Source organism: Botrytis cinerea, chromosome 10 (genome assembly GCF_000143535.2).
Source record: "Botrytis cinerea B05.10 chromosome 10, complete sequence".
NCBI classification, from domain to species: domain Eukaryota; kingdom Fungi; phylum Ascomycota; class Leotiomycetes; order Helotiales; family Sclerotiniaceae; genus Botrytis; species Botrytis cinerea.
The window spans coordinates 803829-823929 of record NC_037319.1 but is presented as its reverse complement, the minus strand read 5'-3'; the positions used below and the strand labels follow the sequence as shown (position 1 = coordinate 823929).

Genomic DNA, 20101 nt, shown 5'->3' with positions numbered 1-20101 from the left:
ACACAATATTGCAATATTGCTCTGAAATTATACATTTATCGTAAATCGTACATATCAAGGCAAACGTGGAATTATGCCTAGATAGGTTAGGAGGAGGAATTTAGGCATGTGCATCGTAGATTACCCAGGAGTCTAGTCCTCTAGTAATCCAGCAATCTAGTAATCTAGTCATCTACTCATCTACCCATCTACTGGCTGGCTCGTTCGCTTATTGTTTCATGCTCCGTCGATGTTCTCCAGAAAAGACGGACATTAGGAAGGACCCGATGTTGGTAGCAGGAAGTATGGATCATAGTCACAGTCACAGCCATAATAGTATGATGGTCGAAAGCATGATGATCGCAAGAAAGTATGATGGAAGAAAGTATGATAGATGATGGATGATGGATGGTACATATACTATTGATTACCATTGATCCATCTACCGCTACAGAGGCATATACGAATACGATGAATGCTTTATACAAGCCTGGAGTATATCGTGCATTGTGCATCGTCCAGCGTACACCGTCCATCGTACATTATATCGTACAATATCAAAGACATGCGTGTGAGAACGTTGAATAGCACCGCTTGCCTCTTCTTGCCTCGTCTTACCTATCGAGGTCTCTACTGAGCTACTCCCTACTACCCACTGCCCACTGCCCACTACCCACTACCCACTACCTCCCTCTCTACTCAGTATCAATTTGTATCTCTCTTTTGTTTCACCAGTAATAAACCCAATTTTGCAATCCTCACCATAATATTAGATATCTGATCATCTATCTAATCATCTAATCGTCTAGTCGTCCATTCATCTATTCATATCGAAACCACCGACCACCTACCCTTTGAAACGCCACCATCTGCTTACCCTTCAAAATTGGAGATTGCTGTATCAGTGAGTGTTTCTATCGTCGTAACCCTCGTAACCCTCGTAACCCTCGTATCCCTCGTATATCTGTATCTTGTTTCCCCTCACGACTCAAAGTAAAGATGTGATGTGATGTCGGTGCACAATTTCCATTTCTGCGCACAAGGTTCTTCGGATTGAAATGCTTAACCTTCCTCAACCTCGTCGCCCTCGTCAACATCGTCAACTCACCTTTTTTCGTGCTTGGTTGTTAAGATTTGGCTAAGAGGGAATGAGAGTCCGAGTCCAAACCCAACCAACCAATCTGAGTAAGAGAACGAGAGAATCCGAGCCAGCCAACTCAAACGTGAGATACGCATACAGATGCGGCTATTGATGGCCATGTCGGTTTGAACTTGGACCTTGGGACATGCAACGATGGATGTTGAACATGATTGACTTTGGCCTCTCTATCCCCCTCCTTTCGTTACCTGTTAGCAAGTACACACCCTCGTATGATGCCGCAATCTTTCTTCAACCACAGTAGTCGATCCTGTCAAAAGGTCAAAATTTGGAACGTCCGTCTCTACGTCCGTCCGCGGCCATCCTCCGTTAGTATCTTTTTTATATCCGTTGCTTTTCTCCCGTCCTTCCATCCACTGAAGATCCCGTGTCAGCGCAATCCATTCCTTTTATGGCTTTTCAATGGTAACACCAAGCGTTCGACCACAATTTCATGCATCTTCGGAAAGAAACACGACTTTTGACAGGATAGAAACAACGTGCATATTTTCTTCTCCACGCAATCGGTATGAGTCAAGTGATACGGATGCGATCTTCTATTGGACAGTTCGTTGGCACTTCACATCATCATCGTCACCATGCCATGCGAACATCAACGTCGCATTCCTTCACAGCAATAAAGGCATGGGGCAGCCAGTTTATCCGATCATCCATATTTTACGTGCGCATAACATCACCCAATCCAGCCATTTCAGAATCATCTCAGCTCAACCCAATTCGATAATTCTCCATTTGATAGACAGTCGGTCCCGATATCACCAACTGATCTCACCAAACTCCTCTGGATTCAAACTTTTGATCGAAATTCAATATCTAGGCAATCTAGAGACTAACCTTGGGAACCTCGTAGCGAACTCCTCTTCCAGAATCCTTAGTACTTAGGGAGCCAATGTTAAAACAACCGCCCCTGTCTCATCTCAGTTACCCCACTAAGGAAACTAGGAAGGAAGTTTGGATCCATTGAAGCCTTTCTCGTACCGCGCATGTCTATGTCCATATGGAGCTTTAGACTGGGTAGACTGTGGGATCCGGAGACGGGAGACATCGACTCCGTGTCTTGGCTTTCGGAAATGGATACGATTGGTGAACGATCTGCTGTCCTTGTTTGGACGAACGGACTTCGGGGCTTTGGGTGTATGTTTAGCCACCGACCGCGTTGCAAGATTATGCAAGCAGGCAAGCGTGGCAAGCTATATAAAATTGCTATCTAGGTGGAGTGAACGGTGGAATGCTAGAAGAGTGGGCGTTTAGGGATTCTAGAAGGCTTGTAGAAGATGCTCTCTCCTATCTTCACTCTATATTTCATACAAAAACATACGTGTTCCACAACTACGAGCACGAATCCAAAGTACACAACGTCAAATGCTTGTGCTGATCATCTAATTGTTTGTTCGACAGTCATCAAAGCTTTTGCATATCTTGTTACATAAAGATCTTCTAGATTTGAGATCTTGCTTTGCTTCATTCACATGGTGTTGTCGAGAGAATCACTTAATTTTGATTTGGGCAATCCTTTCCTTTTGATTCATACGTTTGAGATATCTCCCAAGATTCGTCTAGACGGTCTTCAATCTTTCGAATGAGAATAAGTAAATGCATCAATACATTGTCAAGTATACTTCCTCGAAGATCTTTGATCGATTATCACGCCAGTTTAAATTCACGCTGGAAGTATTGGAGTGACAATGTATCCGGTACGTCAGTATTGAAGAAATTCTCGAGTTGATGCTGTTTTGCTTTTTGTTTTTTTTTAGAATTCAGCACCATTGAAATTCTCAGCTGAGATCTTTCATTCTTTGCACATCCAACGTATATGATATGATGTTGGAGTAAGTATACCAGGTACGACTCAAAGTATATCCTCAATCATCTGATCAACTACGCGTGGAAATCTTGAAGATTGCATGTACTTGTCTTTCAAATTCCGGTAGGGTTAAAGGGGACTGACTACCTTGGTATTGGTACTAACCCCCAGCTTGAGACTTAGAGTGATAGTTGATTCGAATATTGGACTATAAATCACACTTCGTTGAATACATATAATTAGGAAGAATAGCAACATACTTTTCTTAGCATCAAGTCATGGAAAATCCTCAGTCATACAGTATGAAGATATATATTATTTCGATCTCGTGGGTGTGGGTTTGAGCAGTTGATACCGTCTGGCTAAACATATCGAACTTCATCTAGAACTATCTATTTTTTACAACACGAGTAAGAACAACTAGATAGACATGTTTCAGAGCGTACGAGGAGGATTTTGTACAGAGCGTTTCGGGACACTCTATATATCACAAGGAATCATGTATCTTCTGCCCTCGAGAAATCCACGTTTCATTGTTACCACATGATTCTCTGATCCAGACCCTTGATGTTGGGGAGGGGCGTTTGACTCTCGAGTGAAAGGGTGCATATGTTCCTTCCCTCCAGTAGATAATAATAGTACACGACGGTAAGATATAGTTTGGAGAGTGTATTGAAAGTATAAAACAGTGAATTTGGATTTCGAGGGATTTGAACACCACGTTGCAGATCGTAATCTATCATCCCGTTGTGCTCAAGTAAATGTCGGAATAGTTTCATATTTTACTGATCACCTGACCAGCTTTTGTCTCCAGACTACTTTGTCTCTCGGGTAATATCCAATCAGCGAGCTTTATCATCAATCACTTCACCGCCCAGCATATTGCCGTGAGCTATGGTTCACGATAACCATGAGGCTACACCAAAATCATCGCTTTCATCAAACCTACGATTAACATCTACTGTGCCGTTTGAATCACATCGCCTTGGAGCTACACACATAACACACATCCGTGCACATTGTCATCGCGAAGGAGGCCTCGACTTCGAGAAATTCAGATTCGGTTCCGATCCTATCGAGATGGCCGGCGGAAAGAAATCAGGAAGGACGTTGATGCGGGAAGAAGGTCTAGAGCGAACAGATAATGGGTTGAAACAAACCAGTTGGCCAGAAGCCTATCCAATCAATCAGAAGAATTATTACACGTATGCCTCTTCACTTTCTTGCTTCTTGCGCGGCATTTGGGATTTCTCCCACTTCGTACCGTTCAGTTTGCAGCGTCCACTAACTTGTAATTTGTAGAGAATTCGGAAAACGCGATGATCAATTGCTCGCATCACGTCTGCAGAATGAAGCCAACCAAGAGAAACTTATTCGCGATGCCAAAAATAAAGACAGAGCTCTTGCGCGCACAGGAACTGCCGATGTACCACTACCCATGGATGAAGATGAAGAAGATACAGATGTTACCGATGAGTTAGCTGCGTCGAAGATTATCGTCATCCACCCTGGAAGTCAAAATTTGCGCATTGGTTTGGCCAATGATGCTCTCCCAAAAACAGTCATAATGGCAATTGCAGAAAGGTTTCCCGTCACAGAATCTCAAGAATACGAACCTCGACCCAAGCGCCAGAATTTCGAGCTTCCACCAGAACAGCAATTTGGAGATGAGTGGTCGAAGAAATATAACAAACAATGTGCCGATTTAAAGGTAGACATGCGTGCGAATAGGCGCAAGGTGCTGCCGAATTCCAAAGAGTTGGTGGTCAATTATAATCGCCGTATGGAACCAGAAAAAATTCCAGAACACAATGATCCACTCCGAATGGAGTGGACGGATACTGCCAAAGGGACAAAGCCAACTTTCACGGGCCCCGACGCACAAAGAATAGCAGACAATTCTGACCCACCATACAGATTATTTTGGCCTATGCAGCATGGATGGTTTCATGAGAATGATTATGGCGTCCGTGAAGCCATGTTTGATGATTTCGAAACGATCATTGAGCAGGCCATGAGAAGAGATCTTGGTCTGAATAAAAGTAGTGAGTGGGATCAATATAGTTGTGTAATGGTGGTACCGGATCTCTACGACAAGAAATATCTAGAGCAAATGCTGGATATGTGCCTTCGAGGCTTTGAGTTCAAACAGGTCGCCTTTGTACAAGAAAGTCATGCTGCTACATTTGGAGCCGGTTATACAAGTGCTTGTGTAGTTGATGTTGGAGCACAAAAGACATCAATTTGCTGTGTAGAGGATGGTATGTGCATAGAGGATTCTCGAGTCAACCTCAAGTACGGAGGGTATGATGTTACTGAAACATTCATCAAAATGATGCTTTATGATCACTTTCCGTATGCCGACATAAATCTTAAACGACGCTACGACTTTCTTCTCGCGGAGGAATTAAAGATTAAGTACTGCACTATGAATCAAGCCGAGATATCTGTCCAGCTTTACAATTTTCATCTCCGCGCACCAAATCAACCTACTCATAAATATGGTTTCAAAACATATGATGAGGTTATTCTTGCTCCAATGGGCTTTTACGAACCTTCAATCTTTGATAATAGTGATAAATTGAACGGTCGTCGCAAGCTCTTGGATCGATCATACAATGCTTATGATATCGACACACCCGATGACCCTACATCTTCAGCTCAGCTTGCAATTCTGGCCGCCATTAAACCTTCTATCGCAACTAATGCAAATGGATATAATCCTAACAATTTCATATCTAATGGGATGGCCGATATGTCTTTCTCTACACCTCAGAAAGAGAAGCCCAACCCATTTAACCTACTTCGTATGGATCCAGATAACGCAGTACATTCTAGTGTGACATCCGCTGCAGCTTCGCCTGCTCCTGAGGGTGCAAGTACTCCTGCTTCTGCTCCATTTGTCTTTGGAAGTAATGGACATACAGCCGGTTCTCCTGGTCCCACAAATGGTACCAATGGTACTCACAGTGGTACAACACCCATACCTCCCGCAGGCATGTTTGTCGATGTTCACGCCCGCACGGCCAAAGATCTCGCCATCGAACGAGATTCCGTCCTACCAATCTCTGCTTTAGATACAGCGATCATAACATCCATCACTCACGCTGCTAAACATGATGATAAGAAAGCTCGAGATTTCTATGGTGGTATTATGTTAATAGGCGGTGGTGCGAAAACGCCTGGCTTCGGACCGTTCCTAGAAGATCGACTTCAGAAAAAGAGACCGGATTTGGCGGACAGAATCTTGGTAGGTACAAGTCCGAGGGAAATGGATGGGCAAGTGGTGGTTTGGAAGGGAGCGAGCGTTTTTGCGAGAATGAAAATGCACGAGAGTTGGATTGGACAAAAGGAATTTGAAATGCTGGGTGCGAGGGTTTTGAGTCAGAAAATTCTTTGGCACTATTGAGGGGTTTGATACTTCGGTAATGGGGATGGAGTCTTGCGTGGATTTAATTGGGTAGAGTGATTGATTGATGGAATGGAATGGGCTGGGATGGGATGGAAAAGAAAGAGATGAGAGGGAAATGTTGAATTTTATTTTATGATTAGATAATAAATGAATGGATGGATGCATGGATGGATGAGCATGGCGTTTCATGGTAGATATAGTGTCTAGGCGTTGAGAGGTGGTAAAAATTGAATTTCATATAATTTCATATGAAATGGATGGATGGGTGGGTGGGTGGATAGGGAGTTTTTAGATAGTCTTCATGAAATGAGATATTATGGAGTGGAGAGTGGAAATTATACTGAATGATATGATATGATGTGCTTTTTTTTGGAAAGGAGAATTGAGATGAGATGAGATGACGGGATAGAATGAGATGGGTTGGGTTGGGTTGGGTTGCAAGTTGATGTGATATAGTGAGTGGAGTGTAGTTGTTTTTGGTGAGATTTGAGATTTGAGGTGGGTTATTTGTTGAGGTGAGTGAGTGAGTGAGTAAGTGATTGATTGGGTTTTGATATGATTGTTGTTTTGTGAATAAATGAATGGATGAATGAATAAATATATATATATATATATTAATAAAATAAAAAATAGGAGGAGAGGAATAGATGGGGACGGGGGTGGGGATGAAGGTGAAGATGGAGTATGAGTATGATAATTTAGAGGTTTGTGGTATTATAGTATAATATAGTATAATATAAATATTTAATTCTGATTCTGATTTTGATTTTGATGGGAGAATTTGGGGATAGTGGGATCGTGGGATAGTGGATAAGTGAGAGAGAGAGAGGGAAGGGGAGAGGAGTGAGGATTTGGGAAGTTGGGAGAGAGGTATAAGGAGTGAGTTGAGGGGATTTTTGGTATGAGTGTGTATTGTGTATGGTTTGTAGGGAGGTGGGAAAAGAGGAAAGGGATATGATGGATTTGAGGATTTGAGGAATGAGATGAGGGGAGTAAGAAGTGAGGAGTTGGGAGTAATGGTTTTGGGAAAGGACATTTTCGGTCTGGGGCGTATGTTATGGATAATTTGTATAATATATATAATATAGTGTGTAGGAAAGGGGGAAAATGGAAATGGGAAAGGAGAAAGGAGAAAGAGGATAGGGGAGATGGGAGATGGGAGATGGGAGAGATGAGAGGAGTGAGGAGTGAGGAATTTGGGAAAGGGGATGGGAAAAGTGATGGGATTGGGGTTGGTTTATAGAATGGATTTGAGGGAGGGATGGGGGGGGGGAGGTTTCTGCCTGTTTGGGTGTGTATTGTATATGGTATGTTGGGATAGGGGAAAGGGGAGAGGGAGAGGGGGATATTTGTAATAATGAGTTGAGTTGGGCTGGGCTGGGCGAAGAGTCTGGAATGGGTATATTGTATCTTTATATATATTTTATGCATAATTTCATATGCTGGTTTGGGTAAGTGGATATGTATTTGTTTTTATTTTTTTCCATTTTCATTTTTCACTTTTTTATCTTTCTATTCATGAAAGTTGAATGGATAGATGAATCGACGAATGAAAAAGAAATATGGAAGATGGAAGATGAATGGATAGATAAATAGATGACTGGGAGGTTTATTGATAGCTCGGATTTCTTGGGTGCTGAGGGGCTGGGATAAGAGTATAAGAGTATGAGTATACGGGGTTTGTAGATGTAGATGAGGGATTTAGATGTGGGATGAATATATTTTGAGGGAGGCAGTGGAGGCGAGGCAGTAGGGGGCGAGGAGGGAGGCGATAGGAGGTGAGGAGTGGAGTGTATATACTCGGATGAATTGAATAGATGGATGGGAGATGTGATGTGAATGGATGGATACATGAGAGCTATTTGGTTGGCCGATTAGTTGGTGAGTTTTCTATCTTGTGTTTATATATTTATACATAAAAGTAATTAAGCTGAGGGAGAAGGAAGGAGAGGGTATAAATATAAATTTTAATAGTTAATAATTAATAGTTGATAGTTGATACAAAAGTTTGGGAATCTGAAAAGTGGAGATAGAGATAGGAGGGAGATAGGAGGGAGATTGTAAATGTGGATGGGGGTGAGAGGTTTGATCCTGCGATTTCAGTTTGTGGGCTGATGAAGAGCCCAAAAGTCTAGCTCAAGGACCACCAACATCAGCATTTATCTCAATACTGAGTTTAAAACCGCATCTATCTCAAACAAAATCTGTGTAAGTTTGTGGGTTATGGGTTGTAAACGGAGAAGGTGGGAAGAAAATTATGGAGGAAGCCTTTGGGACGAGAGGTTTTGTAAAGTCCTGGGTAGAATGGAAGAACATTCGAATCGAATTCAGCTTTACCCCCCTGAATTCTTGTATATTTTAAGTTCTCCTCTTCTTCCACAATTGCCTCTTGAAGAGATTATCGAGGTTCTTGATCTTGGGCAATGGGAAGTCATATGATAGGACGAATCATGACATCGTGTATATATACATACTATATTACATCTCCACCAAGGAACCAAGTGGTTAAGTTAGAGATCAGCTATCTACGTATTAGATTAGTTTGAACGGGTGCAGCAGTATTAGTATAACTAATAAGAGAAGAGCTCTCAAACTCTGGGGAATTTGATCGCGAACTTGAAGGGAATTCATGGGTGATGTATCATGAATGAGATTCGATTTCCGGAGTCGAGGATGCTTTGATATTGATTGGGGTTGGAGTAGGAGATAATAATGGATGGATTGTTTCCATATCATGTGTGTGTGTTCCATGAGTTTTGTATAGATGGTTTGAATGATATGTATTATATAGTCTTGAAGCTTTCAAGCTCGGATTTGTAGGGAGAGTATAGGTACATGCCAAGAATCAAGTATGAATTATGAGCGGTATTCGCTCAAGAATAGAATAAAAAGTAACGGGAAAGCTCAGTTATTATTTAAACGTACCACAGCCTTGTCATCACTGGCTTCATCTCTTATTTTCCATTTTCTATTACATATCTATCAGTATCGACTTAGCTTTTGTATTACCTGCACTACCCCCAGTTTCAATTTCCGGCTAGTAACTTCAGCTTTTTACATTTTTGCATATCTGAAAGACTTGGCATCACTTTAGCTCCTGTGTTACTTTTAGCGCCAGTCTTTCATACTGTTGCATGTCTAATAGTCTTGGCACTACATTTAACTTTGTACATTTTATTATTATATAACCAGGGACTCCAGGAATATACTTCTAGTTCCGGGTTATTGAGGAAAACCTTATCGAGTAGACTCTAGTGTATTTAAGCACTGCGGAAATTGTTCTTACTTCAGAATTGAAGTTTCTGGGCCCAGTGATAAGTTTTATCGTATACCAAATTTTCCGATGACTACTAAGAGAATTCAAAAGAGGTTATGTGATGAAAAATGATAGTAGTAAATCAATAGTACTTATATTGTGTCATCTTTCCATGTTGAGTATCGATACCACATATCATCAGAAAGACTCGATCTGATATATATGTGTTGCTATAGATTTAAGCTTTCGTTAGCATCTGCAGGTTGTAACTAGTGGCAATAACTAGATCTTGATCAGCCCTTGCCGTCATCAGACCATGAGCTAAAATGGGGGGCTAACTTGTAAACTTTATCTCTAGTATGTTTACTATATTTGACAGGTGTGGTACTTTATAGCTCGTTTTTTGACTGGTATAGCTGCTGCATATTGTAGATTGTGATTATACTCTGTGGTTGGTATGTATGGAGATTATGTTGCAAGCCATGTCATGGCAGTTGAAGGAATTGATGAAGTAGAACTTGTCCATGTTGGTGATTATTGAGTCATTTTGATGAAGTAACATACTTTGGTTCCTAAGCACTGGATTTTGTGCATCTTGTTTAATCATGAAGATATCAATAAATCTAGAGCTTGATCAGACCAATTTTCGTTGGTCTATTTCATCTTAGCCTTATGGCGGAGGTTTAATTTTTAGCGTGTCGGGTAGCTTTATTGATATCTGCGTGTAAGTTTACCTACTGTGTATACATAGGTGTCTTCCCAAAATGTTATGTATCAGGTATACGAGATTAATCTTGGAATGAATCTGAGAAAGAATCAAATATTCTCAGGTGTAAGTTAGATATCTATGTGGTATTGCATTTGAAGGAGCATGAATTACTCATGTAGAGATAATAAATTGATAGGAACGAAATATTATTATTGTTATTAGCATACTTAAAGATCGCCAGCAAGATGATCAACATCTAGTTCATTAGTTCACATAGAAGAATCGAGAAAGTCTCATCTATATTTACCAGATATAATTTGGTTGCTGGGCAAAGATCTGGTGGTTACCATGCGACCAAATAGATCTATCGTCGCCGCTAAAATTTAGAAAATCTTTAGTGATGTCAACAACATTGACATTGATCAATTAGTACATTACTCAATTTTAGCGTTATTTGTCTTTCGAATCTTTGACACTCATCTCGCTGTCCTCTGTTCTTTCCTTTCTTCTCTCTCCATCGTATGCACTCTTGATTACTTTGAATTTCTCAATCTAATTACTTCACTGCATACTCTGACTTCTTACTGCTTTTATCTTTAAGCCACCAACTCATCGACACCCAACTATTTACCAACCTCTCACCAACCTCTTACCTCACTTTCGTCTTTCAATCTTCGTCGGCGTGCCGATTTTTGTTCTAACATCAATCGTTGCAATGTCCTTCACGGATTTCCTCTCCTTCGTAGGCACAGCCCTTGTGGTTGCTGTCTGCTTTTATATCATCAACAACCCAGTTGTTATCGAGGCTGCACCTGTCATCACCCAGGCTGCCCCTCTTCTACCTAAAAAAAAGGTGCTTCCAAAGCCCCAAGCAGCTCAACTAGTGGCTTCTCCTTCTGCAGAGAAGAGAAACAGAGTTGGAGTGCTTGTCGGCTCATCCGTGGTTGCTCCTTCTTCTCCAGAGAAGAAGAGAAAGACTTTTGTTAGATCGTCTTCTCCTCCTCCCTCGGAGAAAAGATCAACTTATAGAAAACCCTCTCGTAAAGTATCCAGGGTTACTATTAGTTTTTCTTCTGTTGCTGGCGCGCAACTTCTCGAAGACATCCGATCTGCCATTCCTCCCCCGGCTGCTATTGTTCCAACTGAAGTTGCGTCGGTATATGCCGAAATCTCTGAAGTTGTTTCAATGGAAGTCGAGATGACAGATGCTCCAATGATCTCTCAGCTGAAGTCTTGCTTCAAGAGCCCCTCTTCTCGCTTTGCGAAAAGAGTTCGCTTTGTAGGACCAAGCAACGATTGTATTCGTGGTCGTCTCATCACTTATGTGGTTGAGAAGGATATGATTAACTATCGTAAGAGACATGCAGGGGCAAGGAGTATGCCACACGAGAGCTTTCCTCTTATTGAGGAGAAGGATCAGCAAGGCAATCCTACTGGATGGTTTTCTAAACAGGATAGTTTATTTTATCCCCCAGAAGACAAGAGTACATTTGATCGCTGCGACGAGCACACAAGATGTCAACAATGCAGATTGAGTATCATGGAAGGATTTTGCGATCCTGAAGTTGATTTCTCTGATGATGTGCTCGAGTCAGACCACCTAAATGCTCTTCTTCTTCATGTCCAAAGGGACCAATATAGTCGATACAACTGCATCCTTCATGGTGGAAATTGATGCATTGTATCTGCTATTAAATACTAATCTGTGACCTGACCTTGGCCTTTCCTGGAATCCCCGGACTCAAGGTTAGTATTTTTTTTCTTTTTCTTTCAAACAAAACAGATGTGCCTAATAAGCCATCACCAAAAAAACATTAAAATAAAGGCCTTGTTGGAATGAATTTTTGGATTGGTAACCCAATTATCTATCCTTCAAGGTATCACAAAACAATCACCAAAAAAGCGAACATCGCATCTTGTACATATTCATTTCCTTTGTCATTACTTGGGGGCTGGGGGAGTTTTTCTCTTTTTTTCTTCTTTTTTTTTCGTCTTCCCTTCTAAATGGGATTCAAAATCCCATCTTATCTTGCTTTTGCTCGTTAATGGTTTACAGATTAGAGACATACGAGCTGTGGTCGCTCGAATTCAGATCATAACCTTCGGAATGATTGGTTAGTTTTAGGTCCATTCTCTTTTCACATCTGAGACATCTACTAATCACTTTGAAGTATCCCCAACGCGAACCCACGAACCATCGAGCGGTCCCCCGACCCCAACGACGACGACGACGATCGACTACGGCTCCACCACCATATTCCAGGATAGGTCTCAGGTCACAGGTTAAATTATTATATTATCATATTAAATGATTCCCATAACATCATATCTTTACATCTCACACACACCACTTCGTTGGCCAAGGAAGATTGCGCCCTCTGCTGCTCTCGAGACGACAAGCAGAGATTCTTTCTTGGTCGACATTCGCCCACACCACCTTCACCAATTTGTTGTTTTACAACATTTTGAATCCGCCCTCTCATCCAATTTGAACTTGCACATAATGGAGAATCTTTTATGATCTCCGATGCATTCGATGGATTTATTATACTGTGCCCGTCCAGATACTCGACGGGATTATTTTGACACACTTGACTCTTGGGGAACGCTTGTCGAACTTTTTCGCTTCGGTGATATGTTCATGCTATACCCCTCGGTCTTATGTTGTCCTGCTTTTCACTTCTTTTAGGAAGTGTTTTGGCGATATCTCCTTGGTTGAAGCTTTTCACTTCTTTTAGGAAGTGTTTTGGCGATATCTCCTTGGTTGAAGCTTTTCACCTCTTTTAGGGGGTGCTTTGGCGATATCTCCTTGGCTTGGTTGGGTTCAGGACAGTCTCATTGGAAGCTCACTCGATGGGGCTTCATGAGAGCTCGTCAGGGGAGGAAAAATGGTTCAATTCGATAAGTATATCCACTCGTCTAACTTCTAATTTGTCTATAGGGTGGCTAGCTTTGATCACACGTCCTCGTTCGTGCTAGCTGGGAACCCTCAAATGAGGAGCTAAGTGATCTAGTCAATACTTTGGATTTTTGATATCAATTTTAAAACTTTATGGAAATGGCTCGGGGCTCACATCTTAAAACATGATGTTTGTAAGCTGGGATAAGTGTGAGCTCTCTTTTCATGCTGGATACATTGTTAACTTCTTGGCAGATAATTTGGGCTCGCGTACAATAGAAATGCGTGGCTTTCAATTTTCGAAAAGGATTCGCATGTTTAAGAAGGATTGATGGTAAAGAATCTGCAGACTTTTAATATTGTTGTGTATTTATCAATAACAGAATGAATTTCAATTACCTCATCTCTTCCCCAAATATGATATCACTCAAAATATCTTCCTGTAATTTTGAGCGAACACACTTCAGATACAATTTTCTCTTGCGCTAGTCGATCAAGTAGAGATCTAGAGCTGGTAGATCTTAGATGTGTGAGGTGTAAGTGGTATGTCTACCTGTAGTCAATGAAGTCAACAATGAAAAATGTCTTTTCATATGGTAGAAGATAATATTTGAAGTCAACAGAACAATACAGAAAGCCTCGAAGAGCGCCAAACTGATATTCGAAGTAGGTAGTACTTGAGCTGGGACTTCGATTGCATTTCGTACTTCTTGAAGGAGGGCAGGTATTTGATTTGCCCTTCCCCAAAACTTTCGCGGCAACATAAATGAAAGGAGCTCTGGATGGGCACAACTAACCGTACTTGCTCCTTCCATAATCCAACAGCAAAAGACCTCAACTGTAGCAAAGCCATATCACACTTCTTAAACATTACAAACAAGAACAACAAACCCATATAATTATAATGAAGTATATTCTAAGTGAATACCCTATCCCTTCATAACAACACCGCTAATCTTTTACCGAGTTTTCGCTCTCCTATCTTCATTCCACATTACGCAGTTCTTCGATTTTTTTATTTGGAGCCTCCTCTCTCTGATGTTTATTGACAGTTTACCAATGAACGAGACGATTTCATCTCTCAAGCTGAAAGCACTTGCGAGTATAGGAATTACCATTTTGGTTCGAGTCTGAGCTTCGTCATCGTGATGAAAGTTGACGTAGCGGGAATAGGTCTTGGGTGTTGAGATTTTATTATCAGAAAACAAACAAATCGACGATCAAAAGATGAATTCCGAGGATATAGATCGAATGCTTCTAGACGATCAAGTTCCCTCAGAGAGCCAAACCTGCGAAAATGAGAAACACAAAAACCAGGCCCGTTTGATCGCTAGAGAATACGAAGATCTCGAAGCCCAGAAAGCAGAATTTAAGAAACTACAGGAGGACCATCAAAAACAAGTTGATGAATTCGAAGAGGCGAAAGTAGAATTTGAAGACAAGGTAATGGGACACAAAATGCAACTACACTAGATAGTAGCTGACGACTCCGAAGCTACGGACTCTCAACAAGATGGAATTGGAGAACTACAAAAAACTGAATTTACTCAGAGCCGAGCAACGCAATTTCAACACAACGGTCAAGGCATTCAACGAGAAAGTGGAGAAAGTCAGGGAAGCGACGAAAACTTTCAATAAGAAGAGTGAGACGTTGAGGGGGAAGTTAAAGGCGGCCAGAAAGAGAGAAGCGTCTTTTTTTGAAGAGTACGAAAGCAAGCGGAGAGATTTGAGGGAGAGAACAGGGGCTCGATGAGAAAGTAAGTCTTCTTGACTCTTGTTGATAGCAAAAGACCCCATTGTGTTCTTTTGATCTCAAACTTTGACTCCCATTGGAACTTTGAATAAGCGTTCTATTTCAGTTTACGCCATTGCGAGAAGGTCATAATAGTATTAACTCTTCAAATCATCACACATGTTCACGAAACCACCACCTCTCATAGTAAAATTACTTACACCTGTCACTTAGGTTAAATACATTCTTGAAATACAGGAAAGATTCTTCGATCCAGAACGAGAATTATATGAATTTTTGCAAAGCGATCTTTCACGAGTATAGAACGAGAACGAGAACGAAAAAGAGGAAGATTGAGTTTTTCCAAAAGCGGGAAGAGACGTTCCGGTTTCATGAGGTTAGAGAGATCAGACTAAGCAAGTTCAGCAATGAAAGAATACCAAACAAGTATTCTAGCATAGGCTCACTGTAGAAATAGCATTTTGAAACAGCGTATTTCCAAATTTCAGAAAGTAATGCAATGATGAGAGATGATTAACATTCCAACTTGTGATTGTAGATTGTTGGCGTTCCAAAAAATGAAAATCCCGGCAACGAGGTATCTGATGACAGAAAATTCATATTGAAGTAGATGAATAAAATTCCATCAAAGATTGTCATCTTAAAGACCATGGAAAAGGAACTTACATTTACATTTATTCTCCCCTAACTTGAGTGTTTCTCTTTGGGAGCAAATGCTTGGGGTAAAAAGTAATCATAGATGGTAAGTGAGTTTATTGAATACTTATCGATGTACTCTACCCTCTTAGAACATCTTTCGCATCTTCATTCTCTATAGTCTACCTAGAATATCTAGTTTTTGCCTTGGTAAACCACCTGATAATTGCTCGCAATGCGCGTCAAAGAGCTACGGCATCATCTATTCAATAGATCACTAGCCTCTTACCCCTTCCTAAGAAAAGAATAGATATTTGAAGAAAGCTATAATATCCGTTATCATAGTATCTTCTCCAAGATCTGTTCACGAGTGAAATTTGTGTTCAAATATCTCGAAACATAATCATCACGGTTAACTGTATCTTGTTAGTATCTTTGATTGCACAAGAAGAAATATCTTTGAAGTAAATTTAACTCACTGTATCCACCACATATACGTCTTTTGCCTGTAAACTCTGATCTTCCATGAAGAACTCTCCAATTGTCGAAAACTGTTGCTTAAGTATTAGTTATCGGGGACTTTATTGATTGACAACTGTTTCTACTCACTCAAAGCCCGTCCAGGTACAAGTTGCGACCAATACTGTAGCTTTGGATCATTAACCCTATCATTATATGCTTTCGCCGCCTCATACCACTCCTGGGAGTATCCGGGATGAATCGTGCCTCTATCCGCCTCATTCCACCTAATCTGCGTCGCCGCACGATTTGTATTCATGGTAAGAACAGGGTATGGTCTATTTGGAGTGATATTAATACCATCATTCCCACTGGCATGCCAAGGAACTGCTATTTTTGATAAAGCATCTTTGTGGCGATTGCGAAGCAAGCGAGCAGCCCAGAAGCCATCAACAAGGAGAGATTCACCACCAGTTCCTTCGGTATGAGAAAGAAGATGGAACATCTGGAGACCGGCGGGATCGGTGAAGTAGGTTGTATCGGTATGAGGACCGATAGCTTCGCTGGTGTAGGCTGTGTCTTTCATTGTTAGATCGGATGTGAAATCGTAGAATCCACCTAAATACATTAGTCTATTTGTAATGATGAATCATACTACAATGGTTCGGTTTTACCATAATGTGTTGGTCGAATAAAAGCAATACGTTCGAGAAGCTCTTGAGTCTTTTCAGGAGATATTGGAACCCCATCTACGAAACAGAAGCCATAGTTGTGCTGAGTGAAATTAGCAACAGATCATGTGAGATCGGAATGGCTTGAAGATTTACAATCATACGTGTCCATTTTCCTACGCCAGTTTCACTAGCCATGACTTCTTCATAGTTAACAGTAGGTGGAGATTTTCCTATAAGTGAATCCCAAAGAACGACTTCATGGCTACTACAAGAGATATCAGAAAATTGTCGAACATGATTATTGGGATGCACTTACTCTGGATCGGGTATTGGAACTTCTACTTCCGCTGAATTATCTCCTCCCTGAGTGCTACTAACAATTGAAGCTCTAGGAGACTGGAACTTCTCTGCGGCGCGGTAAACCTGATGTTTGTGGAGCCAGTCCCATGGGTAAACAGTAACATGATCTGACTTGGCATCATTATCTACGCTATCGAGCCCTGTGGAATATTAGCAATGAAAATAGACGCAAGACAAAGTGCATACATGTTACTTCAAGGCCCTCCTTCTTGGCTTTGTTGATTGACTCCGGGAGAACTTTGAGGTCAGACTAATGAGTTGTCAGACTAGAGCCCACAATAGTCGGCCATTGGGGCATTTACCGAGAAAATGTTTACTTCTCGCTGCATAGTATCAGGACGTCTACACTTTGCACAACGACAATTGTCTCTAAAAGATCATCAGTGTAGTTCTCAAGAAGACAAGAGATTGAATTTCTTGGCGAATTCCGCCATTCCTTACCTTAGCCATCGACGTGGACTATAAATCTGTTAGCTCTCAAAGCCAGGGACAAACCAAAATGGGCACACCTACACCGAATCCGGTCCTTCAGCAAAATTGATTGGCATGAATGCTCCATTATCGAGCAAACGAAGATTCTCTCGATAACCCTTTCCTAACTTTGGATGAACAATCTCTTCCCCAAGATCAGCTGCTGAGTTTATCAACTCTTGGTTTGCCTTTTGCTGCGTAGAAAGTTCAGTACTGAGAAGAGGCCGTATGAAAGTTGGAGGACGAGTTTTCTTTCGCAAGGGTACAGGTGGGCCATGAGAGGCATCGTAAACAAACTGGCCTTTGGAACGTTTATATGAAGAGTACGAATTGTCTTGAACCTCGGGTGAATTTGGGGCAGCAGGTTGGGCATATACCCTTTTTGTATGCGTGTTGCTGTCTTCATCTTTTGCTGATAAAGTGGGATCGTGACTTATCTTAGGTCCACTGTTGTAACAGCGACGAGAAGCCACACGGCTGACTCGATGAATCCGAATGATGGAGCGATACATGTTGGGAAGATCTTCAGTTGCTTTATATCATGGTTGATTCACACAATATCGTTGCCAAAATGGATTTCTTTGAAGCTTTCATCTTGTCATATACCTTGGATGTGTTCCGGTGCCCACCATTGCCTCGGCTCAGGTTGCCGTATGACAGGAATATGGTGCTTCACAGTTAACGGAATTGACATGTCACATTGAGATGTCTATATCTTGATGGACAGCAATAAAAGTATTGTTAAGTTCAAATCTTCTACATTTATGCTATTTTGACAAATGTCCTGCAATCTATACGTCCCTGCAAGCATTCCAAAACATGCACAACGTCAAGCCAGCCAATCGACGGAACAAAGTATTTCCACCACCGCTGCACCAAGCTCCCACCTTACAAATAATAGCCATGAACCTCTTTCTTATCCATACTCCATACCCTCACAACCCAACCATGCGCCATAACCACTTTCACTAATCCTCCCCGAGATTCGCCATGTCCAACGAAGACGCCCGCTATCGTACTTCTACTCAGTATCGTCACTGGTCATACACACCGTCCGCACTCCGTTCCCTACGCGAAAGCACAAATGCCCTAGCTACAACCCAAGTTCGAGATGCCGTTCGACGCGCCAGAGAAGCTCGTGCTGCATCCTCAAATGATAATAGTGAAGCAGAGAATAGCAGGTCTGCTAGTACTGCGCTACCGGATGGAGATGTGGATTGTTTGACGGTGGATGAGGAATTGAAGTTGTTGGATTATTATTGTAGACAGACGCTACAGCTGGGGGATCATTTGGGTGTGCCGATTGAGGTCAAGGTACGTTCTTCTCATGCGGAGATTTTTTAGTTTGATTAGACCGACTACTTGTCGTTATGGAATGCTGGTAGCTGTCTTCTAAATGGCAATATGCGCAACTTGTCTTTGCTCAAAAAATATCCTAACATCTCTTCCCACCCTAGGCCACAGCAATTCAATACATCCGCCGCTTCTACATAAGTCACAGTCTAATGACCTATACACCCACTACCATTCTAAAAACCGGTCTCTTCTTCGCCACCAAGACAGAAAACCACTATTTCCGCATCACCAGATTCGCGAGCGACATAGGCAAAACAACCACCGAAGAGATTCTGTCCTCAGAATTTCTTTTAACCCAAGGCCTCCGCTTCCAGTTTGACATCCGCCACCCCTACCGCGGTCTCGAAGGAGCCATCATGGAACTCCTCGCCATCTCCACCCACAAAATTCCCATCCCCGCAGAACTCGAACCCCAAAGACCCGAAAATATGCACAATTTAACATTAGAAAGCCACGGACGCGCGCGTCATTATCTGAAAACAAGCGCGCTACTATGTGATTCCTATTTCCACTACACGCCCTCACAAATAATGTTCGCATCCCTCTATCTCGCTTCCGCCCCTTTAGCCACTTTCTACCTCGCGCTAAAATCCTACAACCCTTCGAATCCAGATACAAACACCGCAACATCTACCTACCAAAAACTCCTCACCCTAATTAAAAATCTCGCTCAAACACTCTCCTCAATCCCCGAAGAACAAACCCCCGAACAAAGACAAGAAATCCAAGCCCTAGTTAAGAAATTAAAGAAATGCAGGAATCCCGAAAAGGCAGATTTAGTCGGGCTGCAAAAAATGAAAAGGGAGGGAGCAGAGGGTAAAGATGGAGAAGATGAAGAGAAGATTATCAAGAAGAGGAAGATGGAGCGGGAGCAGAGATTAAAAGAAGAGCAAGATTTATTTGGCGGGAGTTTGAAATGATCATCTATGAATGCGGAATACTATAATAAGCTGGGTGGGTATATATAAGACTCTAGCGGGATTGGCGTTTTCCGAGCTGGTTACAACGGGAAGGTCTGGTGCATATTGAAGAGGGGCGTTTATTGGATGATTTAATCATACATAACATGATCTCTGTCCATAAGGTCACATTTAGGATGATTTGTGATAGGATCAAGCTTAAGGAACAATATCATGATAATATTGAAAAGGAAATTTTCATTCATTCTTTTGAT

General features: G+C 41.6%; 5 protein-coding genes across 6 annotated transcripts; 4 read left to right on the top strand and 1 right to left on the bottom strand.

Annotated features, from left to right (window-relative positions):
• The first annotated feature begins 3688 nt into the window (after window positions 1–3688).
• Bcarp8 lies at window positions 3689–6794 on the top strand. Its single transcript, XM_024695489.1, has 2 exons — window positions 3689–4147; window positions 4245–6794. Exons 1-2 carry the CDS (start codon window positions 3837–3839, stop codon window positions 6349–6351), a joined length of 2418 nt encoding a protein of 805 aa, XP_024551283.1. The 5' UTR covers window positions 3689–3836; the 3' UTR covers window positions 6352–6794.
• Window positions 6795–11034: 4240 nt separating this feature from the next.
• Window positions 11035–11994, top strand: BCIN_10g02120 (hypothetical protein; the record flags this gene model as incomplete). Its single annotated transcript, XM_001546794.1, has 1 exon — window positions 11035–11994. The coding sequence occupies one exon, from the start codon at window positions 11035–11037 to the stop codon at window positions 11992–11994; it is 960 nt and encodes a 319-aa protein (XP_001546844.1).
• Window positions 11995–14124: 2130 nt separating this feature from the next.
• On the top strand, window positions 14125–15451 carry BCIN_10g02110 (hypothetical protein). 2 transcript variants are annotated; one of them, XM_024695488.1, is made up of 4 exons: window positions 14125–14340; window positions 14392–14661; window positions 14714–14975; window positions 15185–15451. In XM_024695488.1, the coding sequence occupies exons 1-3, from the start codon at window positions 14278–14280 to the stop codon at window positions 14969–14971; spliced, it is 591 nt and encodes a 196-aa protein (XP_024551281.1). In that variant the 5' UTR covers window positions 14125–14277; the 3' UTR covers window positions 14972–14975; window positions 15185–15451. The 2 variants fall into 2 exon arrangements, with proteins under 2 accessions (XP_024551281.1, XP_024551282.1); XM_024695487.1 differs by having other exon boundaries at window positions 14125–14661.
• Window positions 15452–15711: 260 nt separating this feature from the next.
• On the bottom strand, window positions 15712–18299 carry BCIN_10g02100 (hypothetical protein). Its single transcript, XM_024695486.1, has 10 exons — window positions 17614–18299; window positions 17542–17559; window positions 17403–17469; window positions 17287–17350; window positions 17057–17240; window positions 16894–17005; window positions 16741–16840; window positions 16217–16684; window positions 16087–16158; window positions 15712–16023 (listed from the first exon to the last, which is right to left on the bottom strand). The coding sequence occupies exons 1-10, from the start codon at window positions 18081–18083 to the stop codon at window positions 15947–15949; spliced, it is 1632 nt and encodes a 543-aa protein (XP_024551280.1). The 5' UTR covers window positions 18084–18299; the 3' UTR covers window positions 15712–15946.
• On the top strand, window positions 18290–20091 carry Bcccl1. Its single transcript, XM_001546797.2, has 2 exons — window positions 18290–18885; window positions 19029–20091. The coding sequence occupies exons 1-2, from the start codon at window positions 18562–18564 to the stop codon at window positions 19845–19847; spliced, it is 1143 nt and encodes a 380-aa protein (XP_001546847.1). The 5' UTR covers window positions 18290–18561; the 3' UTR covers window positions 19848–20091.
• Window positions 20092–20101: the final 10 nt, after the last annotated feature.